Source organism: Microcaecilia unicolor, chromosome 8 (genome assembly GCF_901765095.1).
Source record: "Microcaecilia unicolor chromosome 8, aMicUni1.1, whole genome shotgun sequence".
NCBI classification, from domain to species: Eukaryota; Metazoa; Chordata; class Amphibia; order Gymnophiona; family Siphonopidae; genus Microcaecilia; species Microcaecilia unicolor.
The window spans coordinates 221,884,514-221,912,157 of NC_044038.1; the positions used below are offsets into that span (position 1 = coordinate 221,884,514).

General features: G+C 43.1%; 1 protein-coding gene across 3 annotated transcripts; it reads left to right on the forward strand.

The window, feature by feature from the left end:
* GDAP1L1 (ganglioside induced differentiation associated protein 1 like 1) lies at positions 1-27,644 on the forward strand. 3 transcript variants are annotated; one of them, XM_030211069.1, is made up of 6 exons: positions 1-180; positions 8,557-8,749; positions 11,982-12,155; positions 19,932-20,026; positions 22,352-22,466; positions 27,301-27,644. In XM_030211069.1, the coding sequence occupies exons 1-6, from the start codon at positions 1-3 to the stop codon at positions 27,642-27,644; spliced, it is 1,101 nt and encodes a 366-aa protein (XP_030066929.1). The 3 variants fall into 3 exon arrangements, with proteins under 3 accessions (XP_030066929.1, XP_030066930.1, XP_030066931.1); XM_030211070.1 differs by lacking the exon at positions 11,982-12,155; XM_030211071.1 differs by lacking the exons at positions 19,932-20,026; positions 22,352-22,466.

The following is a 27,644-nucleotide window of genomic DNA, read 5'->3' on the forward strand; positions in this document are numbered from 1 at the left end:
ATGGCGACTCCCGGCAATCTGACTCCCAGCAAGTGCAGCTGGTGGCCCATCTCAGCCGTGGAGAACGACGCAGGCAAATCTACAGAGGATGAGGAAAACCACGAACCGACAGACACGAGTCTCGGGGCTAAGGACAGGCTCGTTTTGTATCACTGGACACAGTCCTTCAGCTCCCAAAAGGTAATGAATGCACTCGGACGCAAGGGGAATGGTCCCTCGTATTCGAATTCATTTGCTCACATCCTGCGGACTGTTTATTTAAGAAAGGATGATAACACCTATTTCTAGGAGCCAGCAGCGTGGACGTAAGTGACAGAACAATGGAAATCAGCAAGGCAATTGTATGGAAGTTGGGTTTGTGTACACACCTGCTCGTCTCTGTTTTGTCTCTAGGCTGATGGATCAGGAGAGGGAAACGAGTTTATGTCTCAGTATTGTTGCCTTGTTATAATTCTTACGTTCCTACAGATGTCTTTCCCAAGGAAATTTCCCTTGGCTTTTTTTTCTCTGTCTGTCTGTCTGTCTTTTCTTTTTTTTTTTTTTTTGCAATTGTTTCCTGATTGCAGATGCAAATATTAATGCAGTAGTTTTAACTTAAGTGCTACATTACCGATTCCTTGTACAGAAATCGAGACAGAGAGATCTGTTGCTGGCACTGGTGGCTCAAGGAAATGTCAAAGGAGTCAGCTCTGCAGGATGTAAAGATTGTCAGAAGGAGTGAAGGGGGACATCGTGCACCTGCCTTGCCCCCAGGATTCTATACAGGGACATCTAGACGGTGGAGTTTAATTTAGCTGTGCACAGCTTAGCATTTAATGAGGAGACTGCAGCAAAGCTTAGCAGCTCCTCTTTCCCCTTACAAATTAGTTCTAGAATGCAGAGTCACAATTTGGGCCTGGTGAACAGAAGTAGAAAGCATGTATCATGTTGCATTTTTTGAAAGTCAGTGGCTCTGCCGTGTGAAGCAGGTTTGACCTTGTGTTCAGAACCCAAGGCATTTTTGCAAAAAAAGGCCACCTGGAATTTTAGGGAAGGGCGAGGAAGGGTGAGCCTCCCAGTCACAGACGTGAGCAGGGCCAGCTTCATAGGCACAGCATGCCCACTGTGCCACCATAACCTCAGCTTAGCTCATTTCTCATCCCTTCAGTTTACCATTTCTGTTGCTAAACATGGCAGGATTATGGGATTTACACACTCAATGGCAGGATGATAAATCCATTCTTCAGAGGTTTCTTTTTTTTTTTCATATTCCTTGCTTTCCTGTTAACTTAACCCTGCTCAACAATTGCATCAATATTTTCTCATTTTCTATTCATTTGTTGTGCCTTTCGTTCAAGTTTCATTTTTCCCCCTCTGGTAATGGGAAATAAACAGTTAACTGAATTGTGAGGTAGCCATAGGAGTAAATATGACTCCCTCCCCCTCCCCCATTTTACAAGCCCTGATCAAAACAATCTACAGAATCTGATTTGCTTTCTGAATCTGTAGGACAAGCCCTTCCTGCATCAGAAGTGATGCTTGTTCATCATTTTACACACTTAAAGTCATAGCATCTTTATAAACGGAAACACTCATTTTCAGGATATCCCCACTTTGAATACATACATTATGCATGCATAAGACCAATAGTAATCGTTTACTAGATAGAAATGGAATGTCTCTAGCATGAGCAAAAGTATTTTATTGGAAGAAGATATATGTAAGTTTTTGCAAATAAGTTAATCTATAGAAATAAAATAAAACATGGAAAAGAAAATAAGATGATACCTTTTTTATTGGACATAACTTAATACATTTCTTGATTAGCTTTCGAAGGTTGCCCTTCTTCGTCAGATCGGAAATAAGCAAATGTGCTAGCTGACAGTGTATATAAGTGAAAACATTCAAGCATTACTATGACAGTAAAATAGATACCATTGGAGATTCTACATGGAATGTTGCTACTATTGGAGATTCTACATGGAATGTTGCTATTCCACTAGCAACATTCCATGTAGAAGGCTGCGCAGGCTTCTGTTTCTGTGAGTCTGACGTCCTGCACGTACGTGCAGGACGTCAGACTCACAGAAGCAGAAGCCTGCACGGCCACATTGGTGATCTGCAAGGGCCGACTTCTACATGGAATGTTGCTAGTGGAATAGCAACATTCCATGTAAAATCTATAGAAATCAAAATAAAACATGGAAAAGAAAATAAGATGATACCTTTTTTATTGGACATAACTTAATACATTTCTTGATTAGCTTTCGAAGGTTGCCCTTCTTCGTCAGATCGGAAATAAGCAAATGTGATAGATGACAGTATATATAAGTGAAACATCAAAGCATTTCAATGACAGTCTAACAGGGTGGGGGTGGATAGGTGAGAGGAGGGTGACAAACAGAGCAATACAACTTTATGGTTTATAATGGGCTAGAAAATAAGTTAAAACCCTTTATTTGTGTTATTATAGATTCTTATAAGGAACTTTTCAAAGCTCATAATTAGTCTGCCGTTTGATGACTGCATGACTAAATCTGGCCCTAAGGGATGTGCACAGGCAGTTCACATTTGGAACTTTTCACATTTTCCCCAATTTTCAGGGCGTTTGTTTTCCAATTCATTCACATATTCAATTTAATAAAGTTATGACTAAATGTTTTATTGAATGAATTAGTGTTAATCCATAGGGTAACATGAATTAAATTGATTTCCCATGCACTAAGATGCTGTTTTACTGAAGTGTGGTAAAAATTTGCACTTACTGTGCATTAGGGGGTAAATTCTATAAATGATCTAAAAATTAGGCGCCAAAAACCTGGATTCTAAGCTAGTATTCTATAATGTCAGCGTTGCGCACCGAGGGCTCTGTTTACTAAGCCACATTATAGGCATGCTAGCGTCTTTAATGCACATTAACCATGTACGCGTGATAACCGTGTACATGCCTACAATATCCCTATAGGCACCTACACTGTTAGTGCACGCGCTAATTGTAGGCGCATTAAAAACACTAATGCACCTTAGTAAACAGGGCCCCAAATCTGTTATAGAATACTAGCATAAGTCTGTATTTATGCACCGAATTTTAGGTGGTTATTTTTGAGCCAGCTAACACATAGCCACTTAAGTTGATATTCAGTCCTTAAGGGGCCATGGGCTAGTACATGAAAATAGGGCAGACGATTATGCGGTCCTATTTATGCGCTAATAACCAGACTGTATATAGCATACTTAGAGGGGCATAATCGAATGGGGCGCCCAAGTTTTCCTGGGGCCATCCTCGCAGGACGGCTCCGTGAAGGGGCAGGGAAACCCGTATTATCAAAACAAGATGGGCGTCCATCTTTTGTTTTGATTATAAGGTCGAGGACGCCCAAATCTCAACATTTAGGTCGACCTTAGAGATGGTCATCCTTAGAGATGGTCTTCCCCGGTTTTCGGCGATAATGGAAACCGAGGACGCCCATCTCAGAAACGGCCAAGTCCAAGCCATTTGGTCATGGGAGGAGCCAGCATTCGTAGTGCACTGGTCCCCCTCACATGCCAGGACACCAACTGGGCAGCCTAGGGGGCACTGCAGTGGATTTCAGAAATTGCTCCCAGGTGCATAGTTCCCTTACCTTGTTTGCTGAGCCGCCCAACCCCCCCAAAAAAACCCACTCCCCACAACTGTACACCAATACCATAGCACTAAGGGGTGAAGGGGGCACCTTCATGTGAGTACAGTGGGTTTGTGGTGGGTTTTGAAGGGCTCACATTTACAACCACAAGTGTAACAGGTAGGGGGGGATGGGCCTGGGTCCACCTGCCTGAAGTGCACTGTACCCACTAAAACTGTTCCAGGGACCTGCATACTGCTGTCATGGAGCTGGTTATGACATTTGAGGCTGACATAGAGACTGTCAAAAAAAAATTTTAAGTTGATTTTTTAGGCTGGGAGGGGGTTGGTGACCACTGGGGGAGTAAGGGGAGGTCATCCCCAATTCCCTCCGGTGGTCATCTGGTCAGTTCGGGCACCTTTTTGAGGCTTGGTCGCAAGAAAAAATGGACCAAGTAAAGACAGCAAAGTGCTTGTCAGGGACACCCTTCTTTTTTCCATTGTCAGCCAAGGACGCCCATCTCTTAAGCACGCCCCAGTCCCACCTTTGGTATGCTGCTGACACACCCCCGTGAACTTTGGTCATCCGTGCGACAGAAAGCAGTTGAGGATGCCCAAAATCGGCTTTCCATTATGCCGATTTGGCCGACCCTGAGAGAAGGACGCCCATCTCTCGATTTGTGTCGAAAGATGGGCGCCCTTCTTTTTCGAAAATAAGCCTCTTAGAGTTATGCACATAGATTGTTTTAACAAGCTGTAAAGCATTGTTAACAACTCTTAAAAAACAATAACAAGCACTAATTGGCAAAAATTAGAATTTACACATGTACATCGCCAAGCGTATTCTGTAATGTAGTGCGCCGAAATTCTAATGTGTGCAGGCAAAAAGGGGTGTGGAAATGGGTGTTTTATGGGCATTCCAAAATCTGCACTTGCTGTTATAAAATATGGGCCAGTGCTCATAAAGCTACGCACAGGGGTTTACACCAGCTTTTCATTGGTGTAAATGGACGTTCGTAGATTTAGTCGCATGAGCTACGCCTAAGCGTATTTTAAATACCTTGCATAGATGTACGCGTGGTATTTAAACTACGCTTAGGCGTAATTGCCTAGCACACGTTAATTTTATGTGCTATATGTGGAATCGGACCCTAAGCAGCCAAGTGCTGACTCTGCCCCCAGAATGCCCCCAACATAGCCGACTTTGAGTTTGACGCTAACCGTGAATTTCAGCGGCACTTAGGTGGTTGAGTGCCACTGAAAATTAGTGGTTAGCTCTAACCAAGTGATTTAACTGGTCAGCAACTGGCTAAATCGCTTTGAAGTTTGGCCCCTCCGTCTTAAAGTATAGGGCTATGAAACCTAGGCCTAACAGTGACTGTTTTGTAAGTGGTGTACTGTGTTGCTGTGTTGTACTTTGTGTTGCTGTGTTCCCTTAATTACAGTCTCAGGCCAACATTGTGCACAGTGTTTACAGTTTGACTTATGATTGCATGCATTTGTTATTGGCTTCTCTGTGTGCTAAATTAAGATTTAAAATAAGGCCTGGTTGAGTTTTCATGATGTTAATTGTTATGCTTGGTGACATGTTTGCAGCTTCTGTGGTTGCAGTCAATCACTGACAGCGTAAAGAAATAGCTCTCTGGCTTAGGAAGATCTGACTTTCTGCTATCCCCAGTGGTACTGTATTTCATTGATAAAACTTAATAAATATCACCAATAAAGACTGCAGTTTATAGCACATCGTGTAATCTAGCCTATGACATAAAGATCAGGGCTTGTTAGCACAGTGGCCCAACTTAATTTATGACTGCTACATAACTTCAACTTGAAAGATGAGACTTTCAGAATATTTGCATATTGCAACAAGAAGAGGGGTAAAAAGAATGAACAGCATTGTCTGTCTTGAGTTTGTCCTATTTTCCGCAGTCTGGTTTTCGCCACATCTCCCATCTAGGGCCACGTCCTCTGTGATAGGTTACATTAGGTGTCTCCAGAGAACATGAGTCCATTTTCCCAGGTCTAACTTTTTACGTCTTTCTAAAGGCATTGGGGCTGATATTCAGACCACGGGAGTTAGACGGCTAACTCCCACGGTTGGCGCTGAAGCTGGATATTCAATGCCGGGCCGTTTCCGGTGACTGGCTTTAAATATTTGGTTTATTTTTGGCCGGTTTAAAGTTAACCGACTAAGGCAATATTCAAACTTAGCCGGTTATCTTTAGACCGGCCAAAGATATCCGGTTAGGGTGGTGGACTTTGCTCCTGGGGAACTGAGGAACTGAGTTTGATTCCCACTTCAGGCACAGGCAGCTCCTTGTGACTCTGGGCAAGTCACTTAACCCTCCATTGCCCCATGTAAGCCGCAATGAGCCTGCCATGAGTGGGAAAGCGCAGGGTACAAATGTAGCAAAAATAAATAAAATAAAATATCCCACTTTTTCATACGACCAAATATGGCCGCTAAACCAGCTTTTAAAATGGGCAGATAGTTGGTTATATCGAGCCATATAACCGTCTATCTGCTAGCTGCTAACCAGGGATATTCAGTGAGGGATAGCCGGTTATCACCTACCGAATATCAGGGGAATTGCTTTCTCTGTCTCCTATAAGAACATAAGAAAAGCCATTCTGGGTCAAACCAATGGTCCATCTAGCCTAGTATCCTGCCTCCAACAGTGGCCCGGGGCCCAGCCTCTAAGGAGGGGTCCCAGCGCTGGTAAGCTTCTTCCTGTCTGCCTGCTTCTGGGTCTGTCTCTCTCCTGCTCTGAGTGTGCCAGGACCCAGATGATTGTATTAACATGATAAACCCTGTGACCCGGGTTATCGCATTAATGCAATCATCTGGGTCCTGGCACAGAGGAGCAAGAGAAGACGACAGACCGAAGGAGGAAACACAGGAAGGTAAGGGGGTTGCGGCCCAAATTTGGGGGGAGGTCCAAGTGGCAGGGGGCGTGGCCCAGGTGTGTGTGTGGGGGGGGGGGGGGGGGGGGGAACTGTCAGCAGTTCTGCCCCAGGCCCAGCTGTGCCTCTCAGTGGTCCTGTGCCAGAGCCATATATTTAGGGTCAAATATTCGGCCAGCAGCCTTGAGCATTTTGCTCATTACTAGTGGAGTTATTCCCAGATATTCAAATCCTGGGCTTCAGTTTTCAATATCTGGTTATTTTTAATCTAGCAAACACTACTTAATTCAATTTTCAGCACTTAAGCGACCATGGGCTAGCACATAAAAATAGGGCAGAGTTTGATGTGGTCCCATTTAAGTGCTAAACCTGGCCAATTAAGTGGCCAAGTGCTGATTCCGCCCCCGGAATGCCCTCAACCTAGCCGGATTTAAGTTTGACGCTAACTGAGAATTTCAGCGGCACTTAGCCGATTAAGTGCCACTGAAACTTAGTGGCTAGCCCTGACCAAACGATTTAACCGGTCAATGTTTGGCTAAATCACCATTCCCAGCTACTTCAGACCTGCATGGTGTTATGGTCAGGGGTAGTGAGCCCTTGAGCCACAGTCATATGCCCGACTGCAGCAGACAGGTCACCTCTAAGTCCAAAGCAAAGGAGATAAAGCACAGACTCAAAAGCTAGGTGTGACTGGAACTCAGGACTCGGCAAGGAAGGAACTCAGGAACTAGCAAGACTAGAACTCAAGAACTAGGAAGGCTGGAACTCAGGAACTGCAAGGCTGAAACACAAGAACAAGCGAGGCTGGAACTCAGGAACTAGCGAGGTTGGAACACAGGAACAAGCGAGGCTGGAACTCAGGAACAAGCGAGGCTGGAACTCAGGAACTAGTGAGGTTGGAACACAGGAACAAGCAAGACTGGAACTCAGGAACAAGCAAGACTGGAACTCAGGAACTAGCGAGGCTGGAACTCAGGAACTAGTGAGGTTGGAACACAGGAACAAGCAAGGCTGGAACTCAGGAACAAGCGAGGCTGGAACTAGCGAGGTTGGAACACAGGAACAAGCAAGGCTGGAACTCAAGAACAAGCGAGGCTGGAACTCAGGAACTAGCGAGGTTGGAATACAGGAACAAACAAGGCTGGAATTCAGGAACAAACGAGGCTGAAACTCAGGAACAAGCGAAGCTGAAACTCAGGAACAAGCGAGGCTGGAACTCAGGAACTAGCGAGGTTGGAACACAGCGCCTATGTTTTTTTCTTCAGTATGGAAGTTTTGTCTGTTCTGTCTTATCATACAATGGAATTCCTAGTTTAAACTAATTTGTGTGTTGTACCATTTTTGACTTGTAAACCGTTCTGGCTTGCTATGAAATAAGTGATGGTATAGTAAACAAATAAACGATAAATGATCTTTGGTGAAATCATTTTCTTTTTCCAACAGTTCCTTCACATCGTAGGAGCAAGTGACTGAGGAGGTCTTTTACATAGGCGCGCTGGCATTTTTTGTGCGTGTTAAAAATAGGTGCGCGCTAAATGCTAAAGACGCCCATAGGAATATATTGGCATCTTTAGTGTTTAGCGCGTGCCTATTTTTCACACATGCTAAAAACGCCAGTGCACCTATGTAAAAGACCCCCTGAGAGATTCCCATTGACCTGAACCTCCTGCATGCGCTTAGAATGGTACGTGTTCCACACAATGAGAGTTCTCTGCCCAGGGAAAATATTGTATTGAAATTAGACTGCAAGAGGCACAGCATGTTATTTTTTCTGTCATTGTTAGCACCCCTCATGTAAGGGCCGATCATCCTTCCCTTGGGGTGCTCTTCCTCCAAATCAGCTCACGGGACTGCCTTGTTGAGTGGTAGGAAATATTTCAAACAGCAGCTCTCAACCAGTAGTATCACCTATTCACTTCTAACGTACCTAAATAATAACGGAAGTCTGTGAGCGAAGTGAATTTATCATTTACTTTTATTTCCGACCCACATATGTTATTGTGAGTGTAGATATGATCACAATTTCTTCCCAGGCCCTGTTGAAACCTGACCAGCTCTGCTCTGTTCTCTAGGTCCGCCTGGTCATTGCAGAGAAAGCTTTGCCCTGTGATGAACGAGATGTCAGCTTGCCCCTCACAGAACACAAGGAGCCTTGGTTCATGCGCCTCAGCCTTGGAGAAGAGGTGCCGGTGATCATTCATGGAGACAACATTATCACGGACTACAACCATATCATTGATTACTTGGAGAAAAGTTTCGTAGGAGGTAATGTTTTAGAGCTGAAGGTCAATTTTGAAATGATGGAGCTGAGCACCTGCTTTAGGAGCCTGGCTTCCAGGGGCACTTAAATTTAGATGTCTAAAAAGTGGACAGCTAATGGGGCAAAGTTGGGGCACATAAATCTAGGCCAGAAATCGAAGGCCTACGTTTAGAAACATAAGATTTAAGTGCTTACCCGTAAGACATTTTTAGCTGGGAACTAAATTTAGGTACTCAGCACTTTCTGAAAATTGATCCTTTTATGTTTTGTTGGCTTTGACTTGTGTTCACACCCCACAATTACCTTCCCCCTCATGATCTGAACAGTAGAAAGTATTAGTATGTCAATGACTCCAGCCAAAGTACTACTTTAATTAACCCTTTAGTGTCCAATGTTCCCGTAATAAGCCATATGGGAACAGATTGATGGGAACATTGGACACATAAATAATACATCTCCGTTTGTCTTTGTGAATACTCGTGCAAGATATTTTAAGGCAAAGCAATAAGGGTTCTCATCTTAGCTTAAGCTTTTTTATGTCCAACACCAGACATATAGTGGCTATGACACAGGATTATTATTCCCTACGTTACGCCTGACGCAGCTCCGACGAAACGGGGAATCCCTGTTGGGTTTCTGGGATCTACGGACACCCTGGTTGGCTTGTGATCGATGGATGAGAAGATTGAACGATGAGTATTATATCACCATTTGCTTAAACCAGGACAGTGTTTGATAATTGTTTTTCCTGTGATCCTAACCCTGCGTTTATGACTCTTGTTGACATTTGAAAAGTTATTTCTTGCGTCTTGTATAGTGGAGATTTCTTTTCCCCTGTGATGGTGATCCGAGCCCACGCCTTATAACTGTGGTTGGCTGGGTGGTTCAACTGAGAATTTTTTTTCTCCACTTTTTAGGTGTGCTTGAATGCTGTGGTGTCTTAGAGTCCTTACGCTTGGGTGATTATAATAACTTCTTTCATTTGATTTTCTGATCTAATTTATTTGAGTTTGAGTGAATTTTTTATAACATAAGAATAGTTATACTGGGTCAGACGAATGGTCCATCTAACCCAGTATCCTGCTGCCAACAATGGCCAATCCAGGTCACAAGTACCTGGCAGAATCCCAAAGAGTAGCAAGATTCAATGCCACCAATCACAGGGACAGTAGTGGCTTTCCCCATTTCTATCTCAACAGCAGACGATAGACTTTTCCTCCAGGAACTTGTTCAAACCTTTTATAAACCCAGATGCATTAACCACTGTTACCACATCCTCTGGTAATGAGTTTCAAAGCTTAACTATTCGATGAGTAAAAAAATATTTCCTCTTGTTCGTTTTAAAAGTATTACCATATAACTCCATTGAGTGTTCCCTAGTCTCATTACGTTCGAAAAAATAAATAATCGATTCATGTTTACCTGTTCTACAGCATTCAGGATTTTGTAGTCCTCTATCATATCCCCCTCAGCTATTTCTTTTCCAAGCCGAAGAGCTCTAACCTCTTAAGCCTTTCCTCATATGAGAGCAGTTCCATCCCCTTAATCAAACTTAGGCAATGGAATGGGATGAGCCACTGGGGTTATGACTTTAACAACTTTTTTGCCCCAGAGAACATCACCAACTAGTAAGCTTCAGGGACGGGGCAGAGTTTTATTAGTAAGGTCCCCTCCCCCAACCAAAAAATGTATTCTTTGGAGAACAATGTCTTCATAATGCATCAGCTCTGTGAGAGAACCGCCATTCAGTTTGATGACTTGCAAGAAGTTTGTGGCGCTGGCTGTTCATGGATCCCCCATACTCTGTCCCTTTTATTGTGGGTCAATTCTCTTGCTTCCCTCCATTTCCCTGATCTTTCTATTTTAGGTGATTTCAGTATTCACTATGGCTGCCCAAGGGGATGGATTTTTTTTCTCCTTAATGGAGGAACTGGGTTTCCAGCAACTCATTCGATCTCCCACTCACACAAGAGGCCATGTGATTAACTTGATCTGTTCCTTGGGATTTTCTTCCTTAGGTTCTCATGCTTTGAGGTCTACACCATTGTCCTGAACCAATCTTTGTTGACTTCTCTTTGGTTGTACTTTTCCTCCAGCAGAACCATCCTACACCTCTATCACTATTAATAAACATACTCTTTAAAACATTGTTATTAATCTTTTGGCTACCAAATATAATGTTTCCTTCCTACTTTGATTCTTTACCTTTAGATGATGAAGTCATTTGGGATCCCACATGCAGACAAGCCCTCAATGATTTAGCATTCCTTCCCCTCTCCTCCATGTTCCTATTCTGCGAAGCATTATCATCCATGGCATCATTTTGACTTTCACCTTCTCAAACAACAAACGTGCAAAGCTGAGAGAACCTGGTGTGAAACTAGAGCTCCTGAGACCCTAGCAATTTGCAGTAGAAAACACGCTGATTATCAGAAGAATGTCTTATTTTTCCTTTAAAAAAACCTGTTTACGATCTTGGCAGATCTCATGATGTCGCCTTCATAATGATCATCATTGTTAAATCCTGGTCCTTCTGCTGAAGCACTTGCCAATTTCTTTACCACGAAAGTTTCAGCCCTGTGCCAGAACTTTAAGCAGCCTTCTGTTTCTTTGATTCCTAGCCATACAGACTTGTTACTGTCTCCTACTACAATTACCAACTGTACTCTTACATGTAGTAGTATTTGGGGTTCATTTACAAAGATTTTGCTTTTCAATCTTACTAAGATTTTAGTCACTGTGGGCCCTTTTACTAAGCCGCATAAGTGTAAGGTGCGCTGAAAATGGCCTGTGCTGGTGTAGACGCATGTATTGGATGCGCTCAGGTCCATTTTTCAGCGCACCTGCAAAAAAGGCCTTTTTATTTTTGCCGAAAACGGACGTGCGGCAAAATCAAAATCAGCATGCGTTCATTTGGGCCCTGAGACCTTACTGCCACCCACTCAGTAAGGTCTCGCATGTTAACCGGTTAGCGCCACGCGGTAGAAAATAGAAATTATTTTCTGCTGCGCTTATTGGACGCACGTAGAAATTAGAATTACCGCCAGAGGCACGCAGTAGCCGGGGGGGGGGAGTTCTCATTTTACGCTCATTGTAAGCGCGTAGGCACCTACGCACCTTAGTAAAAGGGCCCCATGGTGACAAGCGCTTTCTAGAAGGCAAGATTGAAGAGCAGCAGCAACCCTGCGACCTTTTTCGCCCGATGAAGAAAGTTATCTGTATGTGTTTGCATTTCAGATAATATTCCACAATTAATCCCAGAAACTGGGGACCTCCTTCACTCTAGAGTGTTGCAGTATAGGGAACTGCTGGATACCCTTCCTATGGATGCCTATACTCACGGCTGTATCCTGCACCCAGAGCTTACTACAGATTCCATGATTCCGAAGTACGCCACAGCCGAGATCCGCCGTAAGTGACCACACAGCTGAGAAAAGCTAATGGCATTTTGCAGAGGAGGTTTTAGTTTAACTTGCCAAGAACTACTGAGCAGGTTCCAAGGAGCTGCTCCTTAAATACCCCTGACAACTTTGATTTATAGACATCATTACAGTTTATCTATGTCAATTATAATTATGTATGGTTAGAAGGTGACATTTGAATTAACAATTTTGCTTTTGTGAATCTCTTGTTAGTTTACAGCTATAATATGTAGGTTGCCTCCCGATTGTGTTTGTTGTGATGGAGAAAAGTTATGGCTGTGTGGCTCAGTTTTGACAGATGGATAACCAGTAGAGTAACTAGACTCAATCAAACTTTCAGAAAATGGAAAGAGTAAGACGTGGAAGTCAATTGTATACCAGTGAGTCTATATTTAGGTTTCTGGAGGATGTCTATGTGGCACCAACTCTATCGAGGAAATAGTGAAATATCACCTAAAATTTAGGCATAAATACTTATGCCAGCCATCGAACTGGTGTAGGTGATCACGTCTAAATACCAGTGATACATGTATAACTTATACTGGCCGATATTCAAAGCTATTTAACCGGCCAGGAACGACTCCTGTCCGGTTAAGTAGCACTTAAGCAGCTAAATGCTAATATTCAGTGCAAGGTAGTCCGTTATCTCCTCTGAATATTGGTGATTAGTGCATAGGGGTGAATTCTATAAATCGCGCCTAAAAAATTGGCACTGAAAAAAAACCCCTCTTATGCGCTAGCCTATAAGCTGCATCTAAAGTTAGGCGCAGTTTATAGACTAGTACTTAAGAACAGGGGTAGTGCATAAATTTAGACACATCCATTTGCAGCAACAAAAACATGGTGCAAATGCCCCCACCTAAATTTACACATGGAACCCCCTTATTCTATAATTGCACTCTTAACTCTAATCCAGGCCCACACGTCACCCCAAAATACCCATGACCCTCCCATTTCTGTGCCTCCTTTCCCAGGATGTGCATAAAATTTAGGCATGGATCACACGCCTAAATTTATGCACATATATTTTAATTGATTTCAAGTAGCGCTAATAATTTCTTGTTAAAAAGCCAATTATTGACAATAATTGGCTTATTATTCAATCAAATTGTGTTTGCAAATTGGGCAGGTGTCCAAATAATGTACACACAATTTTTGGTGACTTTTATACAATTAGGGGGATAATCTACGCATATCTTTGCTCATTGCCCATGCTCTTCCCAAACTCTACCATGTGCCCATCTACTGGCAAACTACATGCCTTGATCCCAATAAGGCATGCAATTTTACACAGTTGGTATTCTATAAGAGCTCATTTTATGCGTGTTTGTGCCCACAGACAATAGGTGTGGGGACGACTTCACAGAATTGCCTCCTAACCAGGGGTGTAGCTACGTGGGGCCACGGGGGCATGGGCCCCCACAGATTAAGCCCCTGGCCCCCTCTACATTTGACCCCCCCTCCCAGCTGCCGCTCCCCCTGCCGGCCACCTGGTGGCGATGACGGGGGAGGATTTTTGCGGTGGCGGGGGGGGGGGGGTCCAAAGTGGCAGGGGGGGTCAGCAGCAGGGGGAGGTGGCTAAACAGTGCCCCCCCACCTCGGGCTCTGGCCCCCCTCCCCACCGAGGTCTGGCTATGCCCCTGCTCCTAACTGCACTGCAGGTAAAGCCATACGGTTAGGTGGCTTTAGCTGCATTGTGGTATCTGCCATGTTAACAATTTATGGGTACTAGCCCTCCATTAACTGTCAGGGTCACTCTCAACCCTAGGCCACCCTTTCTTAATGTTAATTATTGCATTAATAGCTAGAAGCAGGTTATTATGCAGGCCATTAAAATGTAAGAGATTTGTGGGTTTGGGGGTTTGATTTTTTTTACTTCTTTTCATCATATCTCACGCTAGAACATTGGTTCCCAAACCTGGTTCTGGAGGCACCCCAGCCAGTCAGGTTTTCAGGCTATCTACAATAAATATTCATGAGGGAGATTTGCAGGCAAATCTCTCTCATGAATATTCATTGTGGGCATCGTGAAAACCTGGCTGGCAGGGGTGCCTCCAGGACCAGGATTGGGAACCACTGTACTAGAAGAATGTTTTGAAGTATTTCACCATTATATTTCATTCATCTAGTACTCACACCTCTAAGGGAACTTTCACTATTCAAGTTGTACTAATTTTAAACAACTGAAACCTCATAAGCCCAGGGTACCTCTACAATTGGACAACCCCTTAATGGGCTACTTTCATAGGTTTCAACCCCCTCCGAAAACCACTGCGGAGCAAAACAATTCCAGTCGGAGTTCATCTAGAACGCAATGTGAAGGAAAGGTTCATCACTGACATTCAGTTAGCTGGCTTATTCTGTCATATTTTCCTATACTTTGACATTATAGGTGACAATATTATGAAAAAGACTGATAAAAATACAGGAGCATTTCAATCTGTTCTACACCTGAGTAGTGTAGAACGGGTAGAAATGAATCCATTTTTCACACTTTCAAAAAGTACAAAGACCAAGGGACACTCAATGAAATTACATGGAAATACTTTTAAAACAAATTAGAATTGTTTTTTTCATTCAAAGAATAGTTAAGCTCTGGAACTCGCTGCCGGAGGATGTGGTAACAGTGGTTAGCATATCTGGGTTTTAAAAGGTTTGCAAAAAATCAGGAAGATCAAATCCAACCAACCAAGTTAAACCTTAAACTCACTATAGTAAACTTGGGTTCAGAATAATTTATCTTTATATATATATATATATATGTATGCACTTTAAAAAAAATGCTAAAGTGTTTTAAATTGTTTTAAATGTGCTCAGACCATACCGTTTACACCCATTATATCCCCAAGAGGAATATGTGGTGGTGTCACAATGGAACCATCATTGCACATATGATGTTCCACCTCCTATCCTCTTGGGGATATAATGGGTGTAAACGGTATGGTCTGAGCACATTTAAAACAATTTAAAACACTTTAGCATTTTTTTAAAGTGCATACATATATATATATATAAAAAGATAAATTATTCTGAACCCAAGTTTACTATAGTGATTTTAAAAGGTTTGGACAAGTTCCTGGAAGAAAAGTCCATAGTCTGCTATTGAGACAGACATGGGGGAAAACACTGTTTTTCCTGGAATTGGTAGCATGAAATCTTGCTACAATTTGGGTTTCTGCCAGGTACTTGTGACCTGGATTGACCACTGTTAGAAGCAGGATACTGGGCTAGATAGACTGTTGGTCTGACCCAGTACAGCTGTTCTTATATTCTTATTCACTTCCTATTTTCAAAGGTATTATATAGTTTTTAAACTCATATCTTCCTTTGGCATCTCTAGAGAAAAGAAAATGGAATACAGTATTAGGTAAAACATAGATCGTAAGCGACCTTCATATTTATAGAACACTGAAGCTATTTAATATAATAAATAATTAACAGATACATTATATTGCACTGAGAAATGTCAGTGATGTAAAACATCCTGTGATCAATAAGATCTGATTCATTTTTATTCTAGAAATAGATATGAATACACTCTGAGAACAGCACGGGCCTCATTTGCTAATGTACATTAACATACATAAACACACGTGAAATAACACAGGCCTCATTATTGTCAATGGAGTCTATTTTCTAATGGTACACTTACCAGACATTAATCCGCGTTCCCTGTGATGATTTTTTATTTTATTTATTTTATTTATAGCATTTATACCCCGCTCTTTCCCGCTTGATAGCAGGTTCAGTGCGGCTTACAAAGTATCACAGAGATGACCCAAAGTATGGTACAAAGTATCACAGAGGTAACCCTGGTATATAGAGTAGGACAATAGGTAGAGATGTGGGGGAGAGGATAGGAGTATGGATAGTGCTGGTGGAGAATTAAGTTGGGTTGTTTGGGTAAGCTTGTTTGAAGAGGTAAGTTTTCTATAACAGGGAACTTATATTTAAGTACTTAGAGTATGCCTATTCATAAGGGAAAGTAGGCACCTGTTTTCCTTTATAGAATTCTAGTGGAAGGTAAAATTTGTGCCTGTAATTTAAGTGTGATTATTTCTGCCAGCCATAAAGCTGAAAACCTGACTTGCTAAGTGTGTCCTGAAGACTGGGCTGAAACCCCCTGCTATAAGTGATGCATATGAGTCTTGTCCGTGCTGTGCCTAGACTCCGCCCATGCATATGCCTACCTGTACAGTGGAGGAGTGGCCTGGAGTGGAGGAGTGGCCTAGAGGTTAGAGCAGCAGTCTTGATATCCCAAGGTGCACAGTTCAAATCTTACTGCTGCGCCTTGTGATCTTGGGCAAGTTACAACCCTCCATTGCCTCAGGTACATTTGTCCTTTAGATTGTAAGCTCCTTTGAGCAGGGACTGTCCTTCTATGTTAAATTGTACAGCGCTGCGTAACCCTAGTAGCGCTTTAGAAATGTCAAGTAGTAGGTACAAACTTAGATTGTGAGCCCTCCTGGAACAGAGAAATATCCAGTGTACCTGAATGTAAGTCACCTTGAGCTACTACTGAAAAAGGTGTGAGCAAAATCTAAATAAATAAATATTTGAGATTCTACATGGAATGTTGCTAGTGGAGGAGTGGCTTAGTGGTTAAAGCACCAGTCTTGTCAGTCCAGAGGTGGCTGGTTCAAATCCCACTGCTGCGCCTTGTGATCTTGGGCAAGTCACTTAACCCTCCATTGCCTCAGGTACAAACTTAGATTGTGAGCACTCCAGGGACAGGGAAATACCCAATAACTCACCTTGAGCTACTAGTGAAAAAGGTGTGAGCAAAATCCAAATAAATAAGCAATAGGCACTATGTAAGAAATACACATAGTTACAGACTATCGCTTCAACAGATTTTCAGCATTTATACACGTATGTACTCCATCTTTTCAGAATTACCCCCATTATGAGGTATATTCTCAAAAGGTCACTGAAATTTGGGTATGAGATGATGATGCTAAGTACGAATTCTATTACTGCAGTTGTGTACGCAACTGCCGTTATGGAATACTAGTGTAAGTCCGCTTTTCATGCTTAACTTTAGGCATGAGCATCTGTTGGCATAAATGCTCACACCTAACTGTTGGCAGTTAGGCGTGTAAACAGAAAGTAGCAAGATTCCATGCTAAAGACCCCAAGAATAAGCAGCGGCTTTCCCCAAGTCTGTTGTACCTTCAGGAGTTTGTGGTTTGGACAAATTGGACCAGCTGGACAAAGTAGATAATGTCTCATGATCTCATAGCCAGCATGAACTAATCAAGAGTTTCATAAATCATAAATTATCCACTCCTACCCTAGCTGAGATAATATTTAACTAGCTCTCTGATCTCATGTGCAACTTTCTTTAGATCATTCACCTTACTTTCCAACTCTTCTTACTCTCTTACCTATCTATATGTTCCATCTTTGCTTTATCCTTAGTGATTAAAATGTTCTATTACGTATTGTGTTGACATTGTAAGTAGTATACTATGCCATACTTTGTATTGTTATTTGATTATTTTTACTGCTGTAATTGCCTATTGCTCATGTTTGATCTATTCTTACTGTACACCACCTTGAGTGAATTCCTTCAAAAAGGCAGTAAATAAATCCTAATAAATAATAAATAAATAAACAATGGCATTCTATAACCCATACACATAGCTGCCTGACATGCCCCCTAACCTCCCATGCCCCTTCCAGATCCACGCCCCCTTGCTGTTGCAAGCTGTGGAATTTGAACATGCAACTTATAGAATAGCGTTTGAGGGCAGTATTGCACATAAATATTAATTGGTGCTAATTAGCACCAATTATGTCCAATTATAATGAATAATTGGCTGTTAACTCCAATTAACAGCCAGTTATTGAATTGTGCATGCAACTGACCTTATTCTATGTGCATGAAAATTTGCATGCTAGTCAGAAATTTGAACATGCAAGTTTGTAGAATTAGGGAGTAAGAGGGTATTTTACTAAGCCGCGGTAGCGTTTTTAGTTCACGGTAGAAATCAGCTGGCGGTAAACGCCAAAATGCCCATTATATTCCTATGAGCATCTCAGCGTTTACTGCCACCTGATTTCTACCGTGAGCTAAAAATGCTACCGTGGCTTAGTAAAAGATCCCCCAAGCACCTTTAGTTAGACCATCCTATATGCAGAATGATAGTGTGATGATTGATTTATATTCTGCCTGAACCAAAGCAGATTACATAAAAATATATACATAATATAAAAACAGTACATGCATCTGCAGAGTTGAATATCTTTCCTTCTTGCCTTGTCCTATTGCTTAACTAACATGTTCCAGAGATGAGCTGTCCTTATTGATCAACAGGGAAATCAGAGTGACACCTTTTGTCTCATTTTGTGTCATTCTTATCTGAAATAACATGAAAAATCCCCAAAGAGGTTTCATTTCATGTCTGCATTTTGGTGTGTTAAGTCATTGCAGCAAATGCTGAATGCTAAAATGGTTTTACGTAAGCCAAAATACAAAAACAAAAACTGACCAAACCCTGCAAAAATTGTAAATGAAATATAAAATAAAATGGACAATTTTTTTTCCAGGCCCACTTTTAATGTTACCTACTCAATTCTCGCATTCCCCGAGCTAATCAGTGAAGATGGGAAACATTCTGGACAGTTTCCAAATAGAACCCAGTTTTCAAGGGGTTTTTTCCACCATAGATACTGACAGACTTGAAGATTATTAGTAACTATGTCATACTGTATAAAAATAGATCTGTGCAGAAATAGCACAAGTTAGTAGTAAAATAACATATCTTAACGGTAGCTCACTTTGATAACATCCCCACTTAGTGTGAAGAGTTTCAGAATCTTGGTAACTAAGCTGATGTTGTGATGTCATAATGCTTTATTTCACCAATGCCTAAGAGCTGACCTCATCAGTGATGTCACAATGGCTTGACTGCCCTATACTTGGCTCACTTTTGTTATATATAGCAGTATTTTTGATTTCTAGAGACATTTCTTTTTTCTTTAATTAAGAGAGGAATTTATCAAAGTGGGCTATCGTTAAAACCTAATATTAGTAACTAGGTCTCATTGCATAAAATGGAACCTGTGCTAAAATAGCATGAGTAAGTGGTAAAATAACCCGTCATAATGGTAGCCCACATTGATAACTTCTCCCCTTAGTGTGAAGAGTTTCAGTCTCTGGTAACCAGAGATGATATTGTGATGTCATAATGCCTCATTCCACCAATGCCTAAGAGCCAGCCTCTTCAGTGATGTCACAATGGCTTGATTGGTTCACTTTTATTACATATGGCAGTGATTTTGATTCTAGAGATATATTTCTTTTCTTTTTTTTAATTAAGGGATTAAGTTATCAAAGTGGGCTACCATTAAAACATGTTATTTTACTGTTAACCCCAATAATTAGTAACTAGGTCTCATTGCATAAAATGAGACCTGTGCTACAATAGCCCAGGTTAGTGGTAGAATATCCTATCTTAACAGTAGCTCATGTTGATAACTACACCCCTTAGACTATAAGCCCTCTCTAGAAGAGGATTCTACTTCCTGTACCTGAATTATAAGTTGCCTGGAGCTGAGGCTTGGAAGGCCAAGTAATTAATTCCAAAACCCATATTTATAATTCATTTTTATGTTTCTGTTTTTCCACAGGCCTATTTCTGTTTCTTATGCCCTGACCTGAAACATTTCCTGCAGGTGCTCACGATGTTTTCAAAAAAACAAAAATCATCTGCCATGTGAAATGTCACAATTCTGTTTTCTATTGCCGTTCTCTCGCCAGGACACTTAGAGAACGCCAGCACAGAATTATTAAAACTGGACCATGAAGAGCCTCAGCTGACAGAGCCTTACCTTTCCAAACAGAAAAAGCTGATGGTGAGTCCTTTACAGGAAGTCTTGGGACATATTCAGCCTGGTACAAGATGTTTTTAGCATATTCTCTAAGCAGAAAATGTCTGGTCTGTAAAACTTTGACCATATTACTCTGCTTTGAGGGGTTTGCATTGGCTTCCAGTGTACTGGCAGATTAGGTTCAAGGTTCTGATTCTGAATTTTAAAGCCTTAAAGGCTGACGCTCCCCCCCTCATTGGTTTCTTCTTTTAGCTTTTATCAGCCCTCTCAAAGTTTGCGTTAAATTGATAAGCGCTTCTTAGTTACCCTTCATTTAGGTGCATCCAGCTTGAGGCTAATCGATCTGCAATGCTTTAAACTGCTGGCGCCTCGATTTGGAATACCTTCCCTGTGAAATTACATGGTAACATAGTAAATGATGGCAGATAAAGACCTGAATGGTCCATCCAGTCTGCCTGACAAGATAAACTCATTTTATATGGTTTTTGAGTGGTGTTATCCATTGCGAATGGTGTTATCCATTGTGCAATACAGGAAGCAGCCGAAATTATACTTGTTTCTCAATGCTAATGATTATGTACGTTCTTGTGTTGTACACCGCCTAGGGCGATTGGATAGAGTGATTTATAAATATTTTAAATAAATAAATAAAATGAAGAAAAGCTGGACCCTTTGCCCCAAGTGTCATATTTCAAAAGTGCAAAGAGGAAGTGACAAAATCCACCCTGCCTCAACCGAAAATTGTGGGGTCAATTTTTTCAGCCATGAGTGGTGAGCGTTTTGCTCCTCATCGACGGTGTTATTCCAGGATATTCAAAGCTGGGACTTATGTGGGCTTCAGCTTTGAATATTTGGTTATTTTTCAATATCCGGCCCTGTATTCTTTATCCACTAGTTTACAAAATTCTCTAAATTGTTGCTGTGCGATTCCATTCACTTTCTGGAAGCAGCCATGTCTGAAAAATTTCGCAAGATGCCTCACTTGTTCAGTGGTGTTGCCAGGAATTTTTAACAGGGGGTGCATCTCCCATATCCCCCTCCATCTCCCACATGCCCCCATCCCTCATGCCCCATCCCCCGGTACCTCAAAGTCACTTCCTCTCCAGTCTTTGTCTAGGCATCGGCAGTGGCTTTCATAGGTTGCCTGTGGCCTGCACTGGGACATTCTCTCCAAACTGTCCCACTTTTTACAAAACAGGAAGTTGCATCAGAAGGGGTGGGATGGTTCAGAAAAAAAGTCCCAGTGCAGGCTGCAGGCAACCTATGAGTACTTCTGCCACTGCCTGGTCGAAGACTGGAGTAGAGATGATTTTAAGGTACCGGGAGGAGGGAAGTGCGGGGGTGGGGGGGCCAGGTCTGAAAGAGGGGGGCGTGTGCAACACACGCACCTTGATTAAATACACCACTGCACGTGTTATGAGGCCCAGTTGCTTCAGGCACAATATGTGATGTCATTTGGGACTTCACAGCCAATTTGGACCCATTGGATTCAGTAAGCATGAAGTCATTTGCGACAGTTTTCCATAAACTGTCTGTACTTCCTTCGCTTCCTAGAGGAATGTTGAATCATAAACTTTGAAGCTAAACTGGTGTAGGATAAGTATTCCTTTGCTACATGTCATATTCGATTTTGAAATACTAACAGTAGTTTAGGGGTACAATGCTTGCTTTATAAAAGGTAACAGCAATCTGTGGCTATCCTAGATGTGAAGTGAATTATTGCTTCTTCCAGAAAACAGTAAGCTGTGGTATTTATCCAGTCATTTAGTGAAATTTGATGTGCTGTCTGTTCTTATGGCAAGGACTTAATCATGCTATATTTGCTGCATTTGATAACCACAGTATTTGACACTTAGCAAAAGATGAAGATGTGGCTTTTCCCACCAAGCTAAAAATGTGGTTTTGGGTAATGATGGAGTCATGAAACGAGTCTGTAGTAATAGATGGTGAAATAGCAGTAGTGATAGCAGAGTGTCAGTGGTTTTAGCTGGCTGGATTTGGAGTCTTGAACATTTTTGTTATTGTATTTATTTAATAATGATGATTGTCTTATAATATGTATTTTGTTTTAGCATTTTTATTGGATAATTTTATTTCGTTGCTTGTTTTGCCTGAGAAAATGATATATAAATACTTGCAATACATCCATAAGCACCCAAAACTACACATAGCTTTCTTCTAGAGCTCAGGTTTATCAAAGAATGGCTTTCCAGTTTCAGCTCTGGTTCGCTTGGCTCGGACAAAGTTTAGCTAAAGGAAACGTCTCTTTTCTATAGCAGGGTAAAAGATGCATTCACCTCCCTTGTTTTCACTGTTTCCTCACCGTGTTTAAATCCATTGTTTTTCTAGGCCAAAATACTGGAACATGACAATGTGAACTACTTGAAGAAAATCCTCAGTGAGCTGGGAATGGTATTAGACCAAATTGAGGCTGAGCTTGAGAAGAGAAAAATAGAGAATGAAGGTGGGTCCCAAGCACTTTTATGTAGTGTGTTGGGAAGGTACGAGGAGGGACTGCTGTCTCCTCCTCATCCTTTGGGCTTCTGGTCCAATCAGAACCTTCTCCAACATGAGTTGAGCAACCATGAACCTTTTGAAACACCCAAAGAGCTTTTATTAAATTACCCACATGTTTCACCAGTAAAAGGACTTATGGTCCAAGAAGGCAGAAGCCTAGAACCCAGATGTGTTCTAGTATAGAGTTTGGATGGATTCTTGTGTACACATATAATTTATTTGATTACTAGCCATTAAGCCCATTAAAACGGGTGAGATTTGTGTTTTGCAAAATGTCTCCCCTGGCCTCACCCCATCCACCGACCCTCCTCTCTCCCCTGCCCTCCCCCCATATCCAGCAACCCTCCTCTTTCCCTTGGCCTCCCCCCCCCGCTCTCTCCCCTGCTCTCCCCCCATGTCCAACAACCCTCCTCTCTCCCCTGCCCTGCCCTCCCCTCCCCTCCATCGATCCACGTCCAGCAGCCCTCCTGTCTCCCCTGGCCTCACCCCATCCACCGACCCTCCTCTCCCCTGCCCTCCCCCCATATCCAGCAACCCTCCTCTTTCCCTTGGCCTCCCCTCCCCCCGCTCTCTCCCCTGCCCTCCCCCCATGTCCAACAACCCTCCTCTCTCCCCTGCCCTGCCCTCCCCTCCCCTCCCCTCCATCGATCCATGTCCAGCAGCCCTCCTATCTCCCCTGGCCTCACCCCGTCCACTGACCCTCCTCTCTCCCCTGCCCTCCCCACCATATCCAGCAACCAGCAACCCTCCTCTTTCCCCTGCCCTGCCCTCCCCTCCCCTCCATCGATCCATGTCCAGCAGCCCTCCTATCTCCCCTGGCCTCACCCCGTCCACTGACCCCACTCTCTCCCCTGCCCTCCCCCCATGTCCAACAACCCTCCTCTCTCCCCCCTGCCCTCCCCCCATGTCCAGCTACCCTCGCCGCCGCCGCTCCCTCCCCCCTCCGTACCGGGCCCCTTGCACTGACATGAGAGCGCCTCTCACCTCCGTGTGAATGCGCTGCAGGCAGCAGCAGATCGCTCTGCTGCTGCCTGCAGCGCTTCCACATGGAGGTGAGAGGCGCTGTCAATTCAGTGCAGGGGGCCCAATATGGAGGGGGTGGGAGCGGCAGCGGTGACGACGTCAGGGATGGGGGGTGGAGGTTGGTGCGCTGGCAATGTTGCTTCGTCTCCAGGCTCCAGCGGCAGCGTCCGTTTCCCTCTCTGTTCCGCCCTCTGACGTCATCACATCTTGACGCGAGGGCGGGACAGAGAGGGAAGTCTCTACTGGGCATTTGCTGGTGAGTCAGTCACTTGTCATTTATATGTTTGATATATTTATCTGGGTTCTATATTATTTTATATATTGGTGTGAACTCTAAAACCTAATACCTTATCACCAGTAAATTCTATTCTTACTTTCCTTGTCTTAAAATATATTTATACAACTTTTTTTTAGTGCTCAGTGTAAATAAAGTGCATACCAAATGAGGTTCAAACACCTCTTACTGCACTATATGATCGTACATCATTGCACCAGCCTCCTACCTCCTATCATTTGTCAATTTATAATTTATGCCAGTAATGTTGCCAGATGGCTATAGGAGCCAACTTTTCAAAAATATTGGGGGTGCTAAACCCAACAGAAATTACCTATCCCTGGACCCAGACAAGGAGTTTGTTCAATATTGGGGGCGCTCAAGCATCTACAGCACCCGCAGAGCTGGCTGCTATGCAGATGGCAAATTTTGGGTGGGCCTATGAGCAAAATGGGTTTGCATGAAATTCCTTCTCCGCTCCTGCCCTTCATTGCACCCTCCTCCAACTCAACTGAAAATATAAATACCTCAGCTGGTGGGGATTCCTAAGTCCCACCAGCTGGAGACCTCCTCTGAAGGCAGCCAGAACTTCCTTCTGCAAGCTCAGCAGTGTTCCTGAGCTGCTGATGCCAGAGCTTCACGCTTCCACGGTTCTCACGCATGAACTGCTTTGTCTACTAATTTATGTCTGTTTCGATTGCTGTTGGTTTACTCGTAGTATTTTATACAAACACATAGATGCCAATGTGTCTTTATAAAATAGACCAGAAGTAAGTGCTTAAGTGGTCTTCACACATAGGCGAGCTGTTATAGAATTAACCCCACATGCACATTTATCTCATACAAACTCATTGTGCACATCCTAAAAACCTGACTGTGTGATCAATAGGACAGGTTTGGGAACCTCTACTATATGGAAAGTCTCTGAGTCCCAGATAACGTCATTTGATATGTTGATCCACTAAGGCAATGGCTTCCAATCTGGTGTTCTAGTTCCCCCTAGCCAGTTGGGTTTTCAGGATAGCCACAGTGAGTATGTGTGAGAGAGATCTTCATTTTAAAGAAAATTTATCTCATATATTCATTCTGAAAATGCAAGTAGCCAGTGGAATTCGAAGACTGGATTGAGAACCACCATACCAAAGCGTGTCAACCATTTTTTACCCAAGGAAAAGATTCTTAAGAGTCCTGAACATTTGTGGGCTGAGATAAGATTTGAAACGTGCTTGATTTCATCCCCTGAGCGTGGTTTTCAAAGGGATTCTTCATAATGAAATACTTGTGGGTAAGAAACCTTTAAAAATTGACCCACAGCTTTCACAGGGAATAACTGCTCATGCCATACACAGATGAATAGTTTTCCCTTCATGAGATATAAGTACATAAGTAATGCCATACTGGGAAAAGACCAAGGGTCCGTCGAGCCCAGCATCCTGTCCACGACAGCGGCCAATCCAGGCCAAGGGCACCTGGCAAGCTTCCCAAACGTACAAACATTCTATACAATCAAGCCATTGTGACATCACTAATGAGGTTGGCTCTTATTGGTGGAATGAGCCACTATGACATCACAATAGGTTAAATCACTGCTCTATGTAATAAAAGTGAGCCAAGTAGAGGACATAAGTACATAAGTAATGCCATACTGGGAAAAGACCAAGGGTCCGTCGAGCCCAGCATCCTGTCCACGATAGTGGCCAATCCAGGCCAAGGGCACCTGGCGAGCTTCCCAAATGTACAAACATTCTATACATGTTATTCCTGGTATTTTGGATAGAGACTGTGCTGCGGATAAGGCCTAGATAGGCTAGCAATAATTCGCTTGAGGATGTCATTGTGAAGCCCCCATGCCTGCTTTTTGCAGGTTTACCACACAGACAGGGCAATTCTGGCAGCCAATATTCTGCGGGCAGCAGTCAGCATTTTGTTGACCAGTGCCAACTTTATATCCCGATCTCCAATGCCCGGTCATGTCCGAACGCTGGCATCGAATATCCAGGCATATGTGGCCAGCAAAAACCTGGCCGGTTAAGTGCAACATTCAGCACTTAACCAGCTATGATGAACCGCATAAAGGCAGGACTGTGGTTTTTATGAGGTTATCCTAACTGGCTAAGTGCTGACTCCAGCCCCAGAATGCCCACAAAGTTGCCAGTTTCAGCTCAAGCGCTAAATGGGCATTTTCAACGGTATGATCTGGTTAATTGCTGCTGAATATGCCTGGTTAGCCTGGACAAGCAATTAAAAAATCCAGGAGCGTTAAAACGAGCGTGCAGAGCAACTAAAAATAGGACAGGGCGCCAGGCAATGTGAGACCAGTGCAGGACAAATGCTTTAGCTAGCGGGGATTGGGGACCCCCGCCAGCCAACATGGGGGCCCCAGAGCCAATTTGGGGGGGGGGGGGGAGGAGCCCAGGCCCCTATGGCCCCCCGTAGCTACGCCACTGCTACGTAGATAAAGGAGGAGAAGTGGAGTTGTCGATCAACCTTCCAAACACATGCCAGTTTATTGAATTGACCTGTTGGGCTTTATCCACTATGGCTCTGTTATTGAAAAGGTAGATACAATGCCCTAACTATGGGCCCTGTTTACTAAGGCGTGCAAGTGTTTGTAACGTGCCTACAATTAGTGCAAGCGCTAACTGTGTAGGCACCTATAAGGATATTGTAGGCGCGTACACTGTTAACGTGCGTACATGGTTAACGCTTGTTAAAAACGCTAACACGCCTATAATGTGGCTTAGTAAACAGGACCCTATGTTGTTTATTAACCAAGGGACCGATATTCAAAGGATTTTTATGCTCTTAACTTACCCCCCCCCCCCCCCCCCCCCCCCCGTGCTAGCGGCTGCTGGTGTGGTAATGCTGACACAGCTCATTCACTTTGAATGGCATGCGTCGGCATTGCCGCCCAGCTTTGTAAACAGGGGGGTTCGAGAGTTAACTGACAAATTGGCCTCTTTGAAAATTTACTAGGGCTAAGTGCATAGATTTTTGTTCAAAATTTCACTAAACCTTTCAATTTAGGGGCATGAAAAATGGCTGGAAACAAATGGTTTAGGATGAGGAAAAGAAGTTTAGCACAGATTTTCAGCTCTAGGCTCATAATTAATTCTAGGCAAATGAATTGCAGGCCTAAATTTATGAGCATAACTTTTTTTTTTTTTGTACCCTGCGCTTTCCCACTCATGGAAGGCTCAATGCAGTTTAGGTACTTATTTGTACCTGGGGCAATGGAGGGTTAAGTGACTTGCCCAGAGTCACAAGGAGCTGCCTGTAGTGGGAATTGAACCCAGTTCTGCAGGACCAAAGTCCACTACTCTAACCACTAGGCCACTCCTCCATGCTCTTACATGAAGATGAATTTTCAGCAGAAAACTTGTGCTCCTAAGTTTGGCTGAAAATAGGGCACAAATTTGAGAGCTCAGTGTTTTCTGAATATCTGGGTCAGGAAATCTAATTTCTTTTCCTTTTAAATCCTCAGGACAAAAATTTGAACTATGGCTATGTGGACATGTTTTTACCCTAGCTGACGTTCTACTTGGAGCCACGCTGCACCGTCTCAAGTTCCTAGGACTATCCAAAAAATACTGGGAGGATGGAAGCCGGCCCAATTTGCAGGCCTTTTTCGAGCGAGTACTCAAACGCTATGCATTTAGAAAGGTGTTAGGAGACATACACACCACTCTCCTTTCTGCTGTGCTACCCAATGCCTTCCGCCTTGTGAAACGGAAACCACCATCTTTCTTCGGCGCCTCCTTCCTTATGGGATCCCTCGGAGGAATGGGATACTTTGCCTACTGGTACTTGAAAAAAAAGTACATTTAA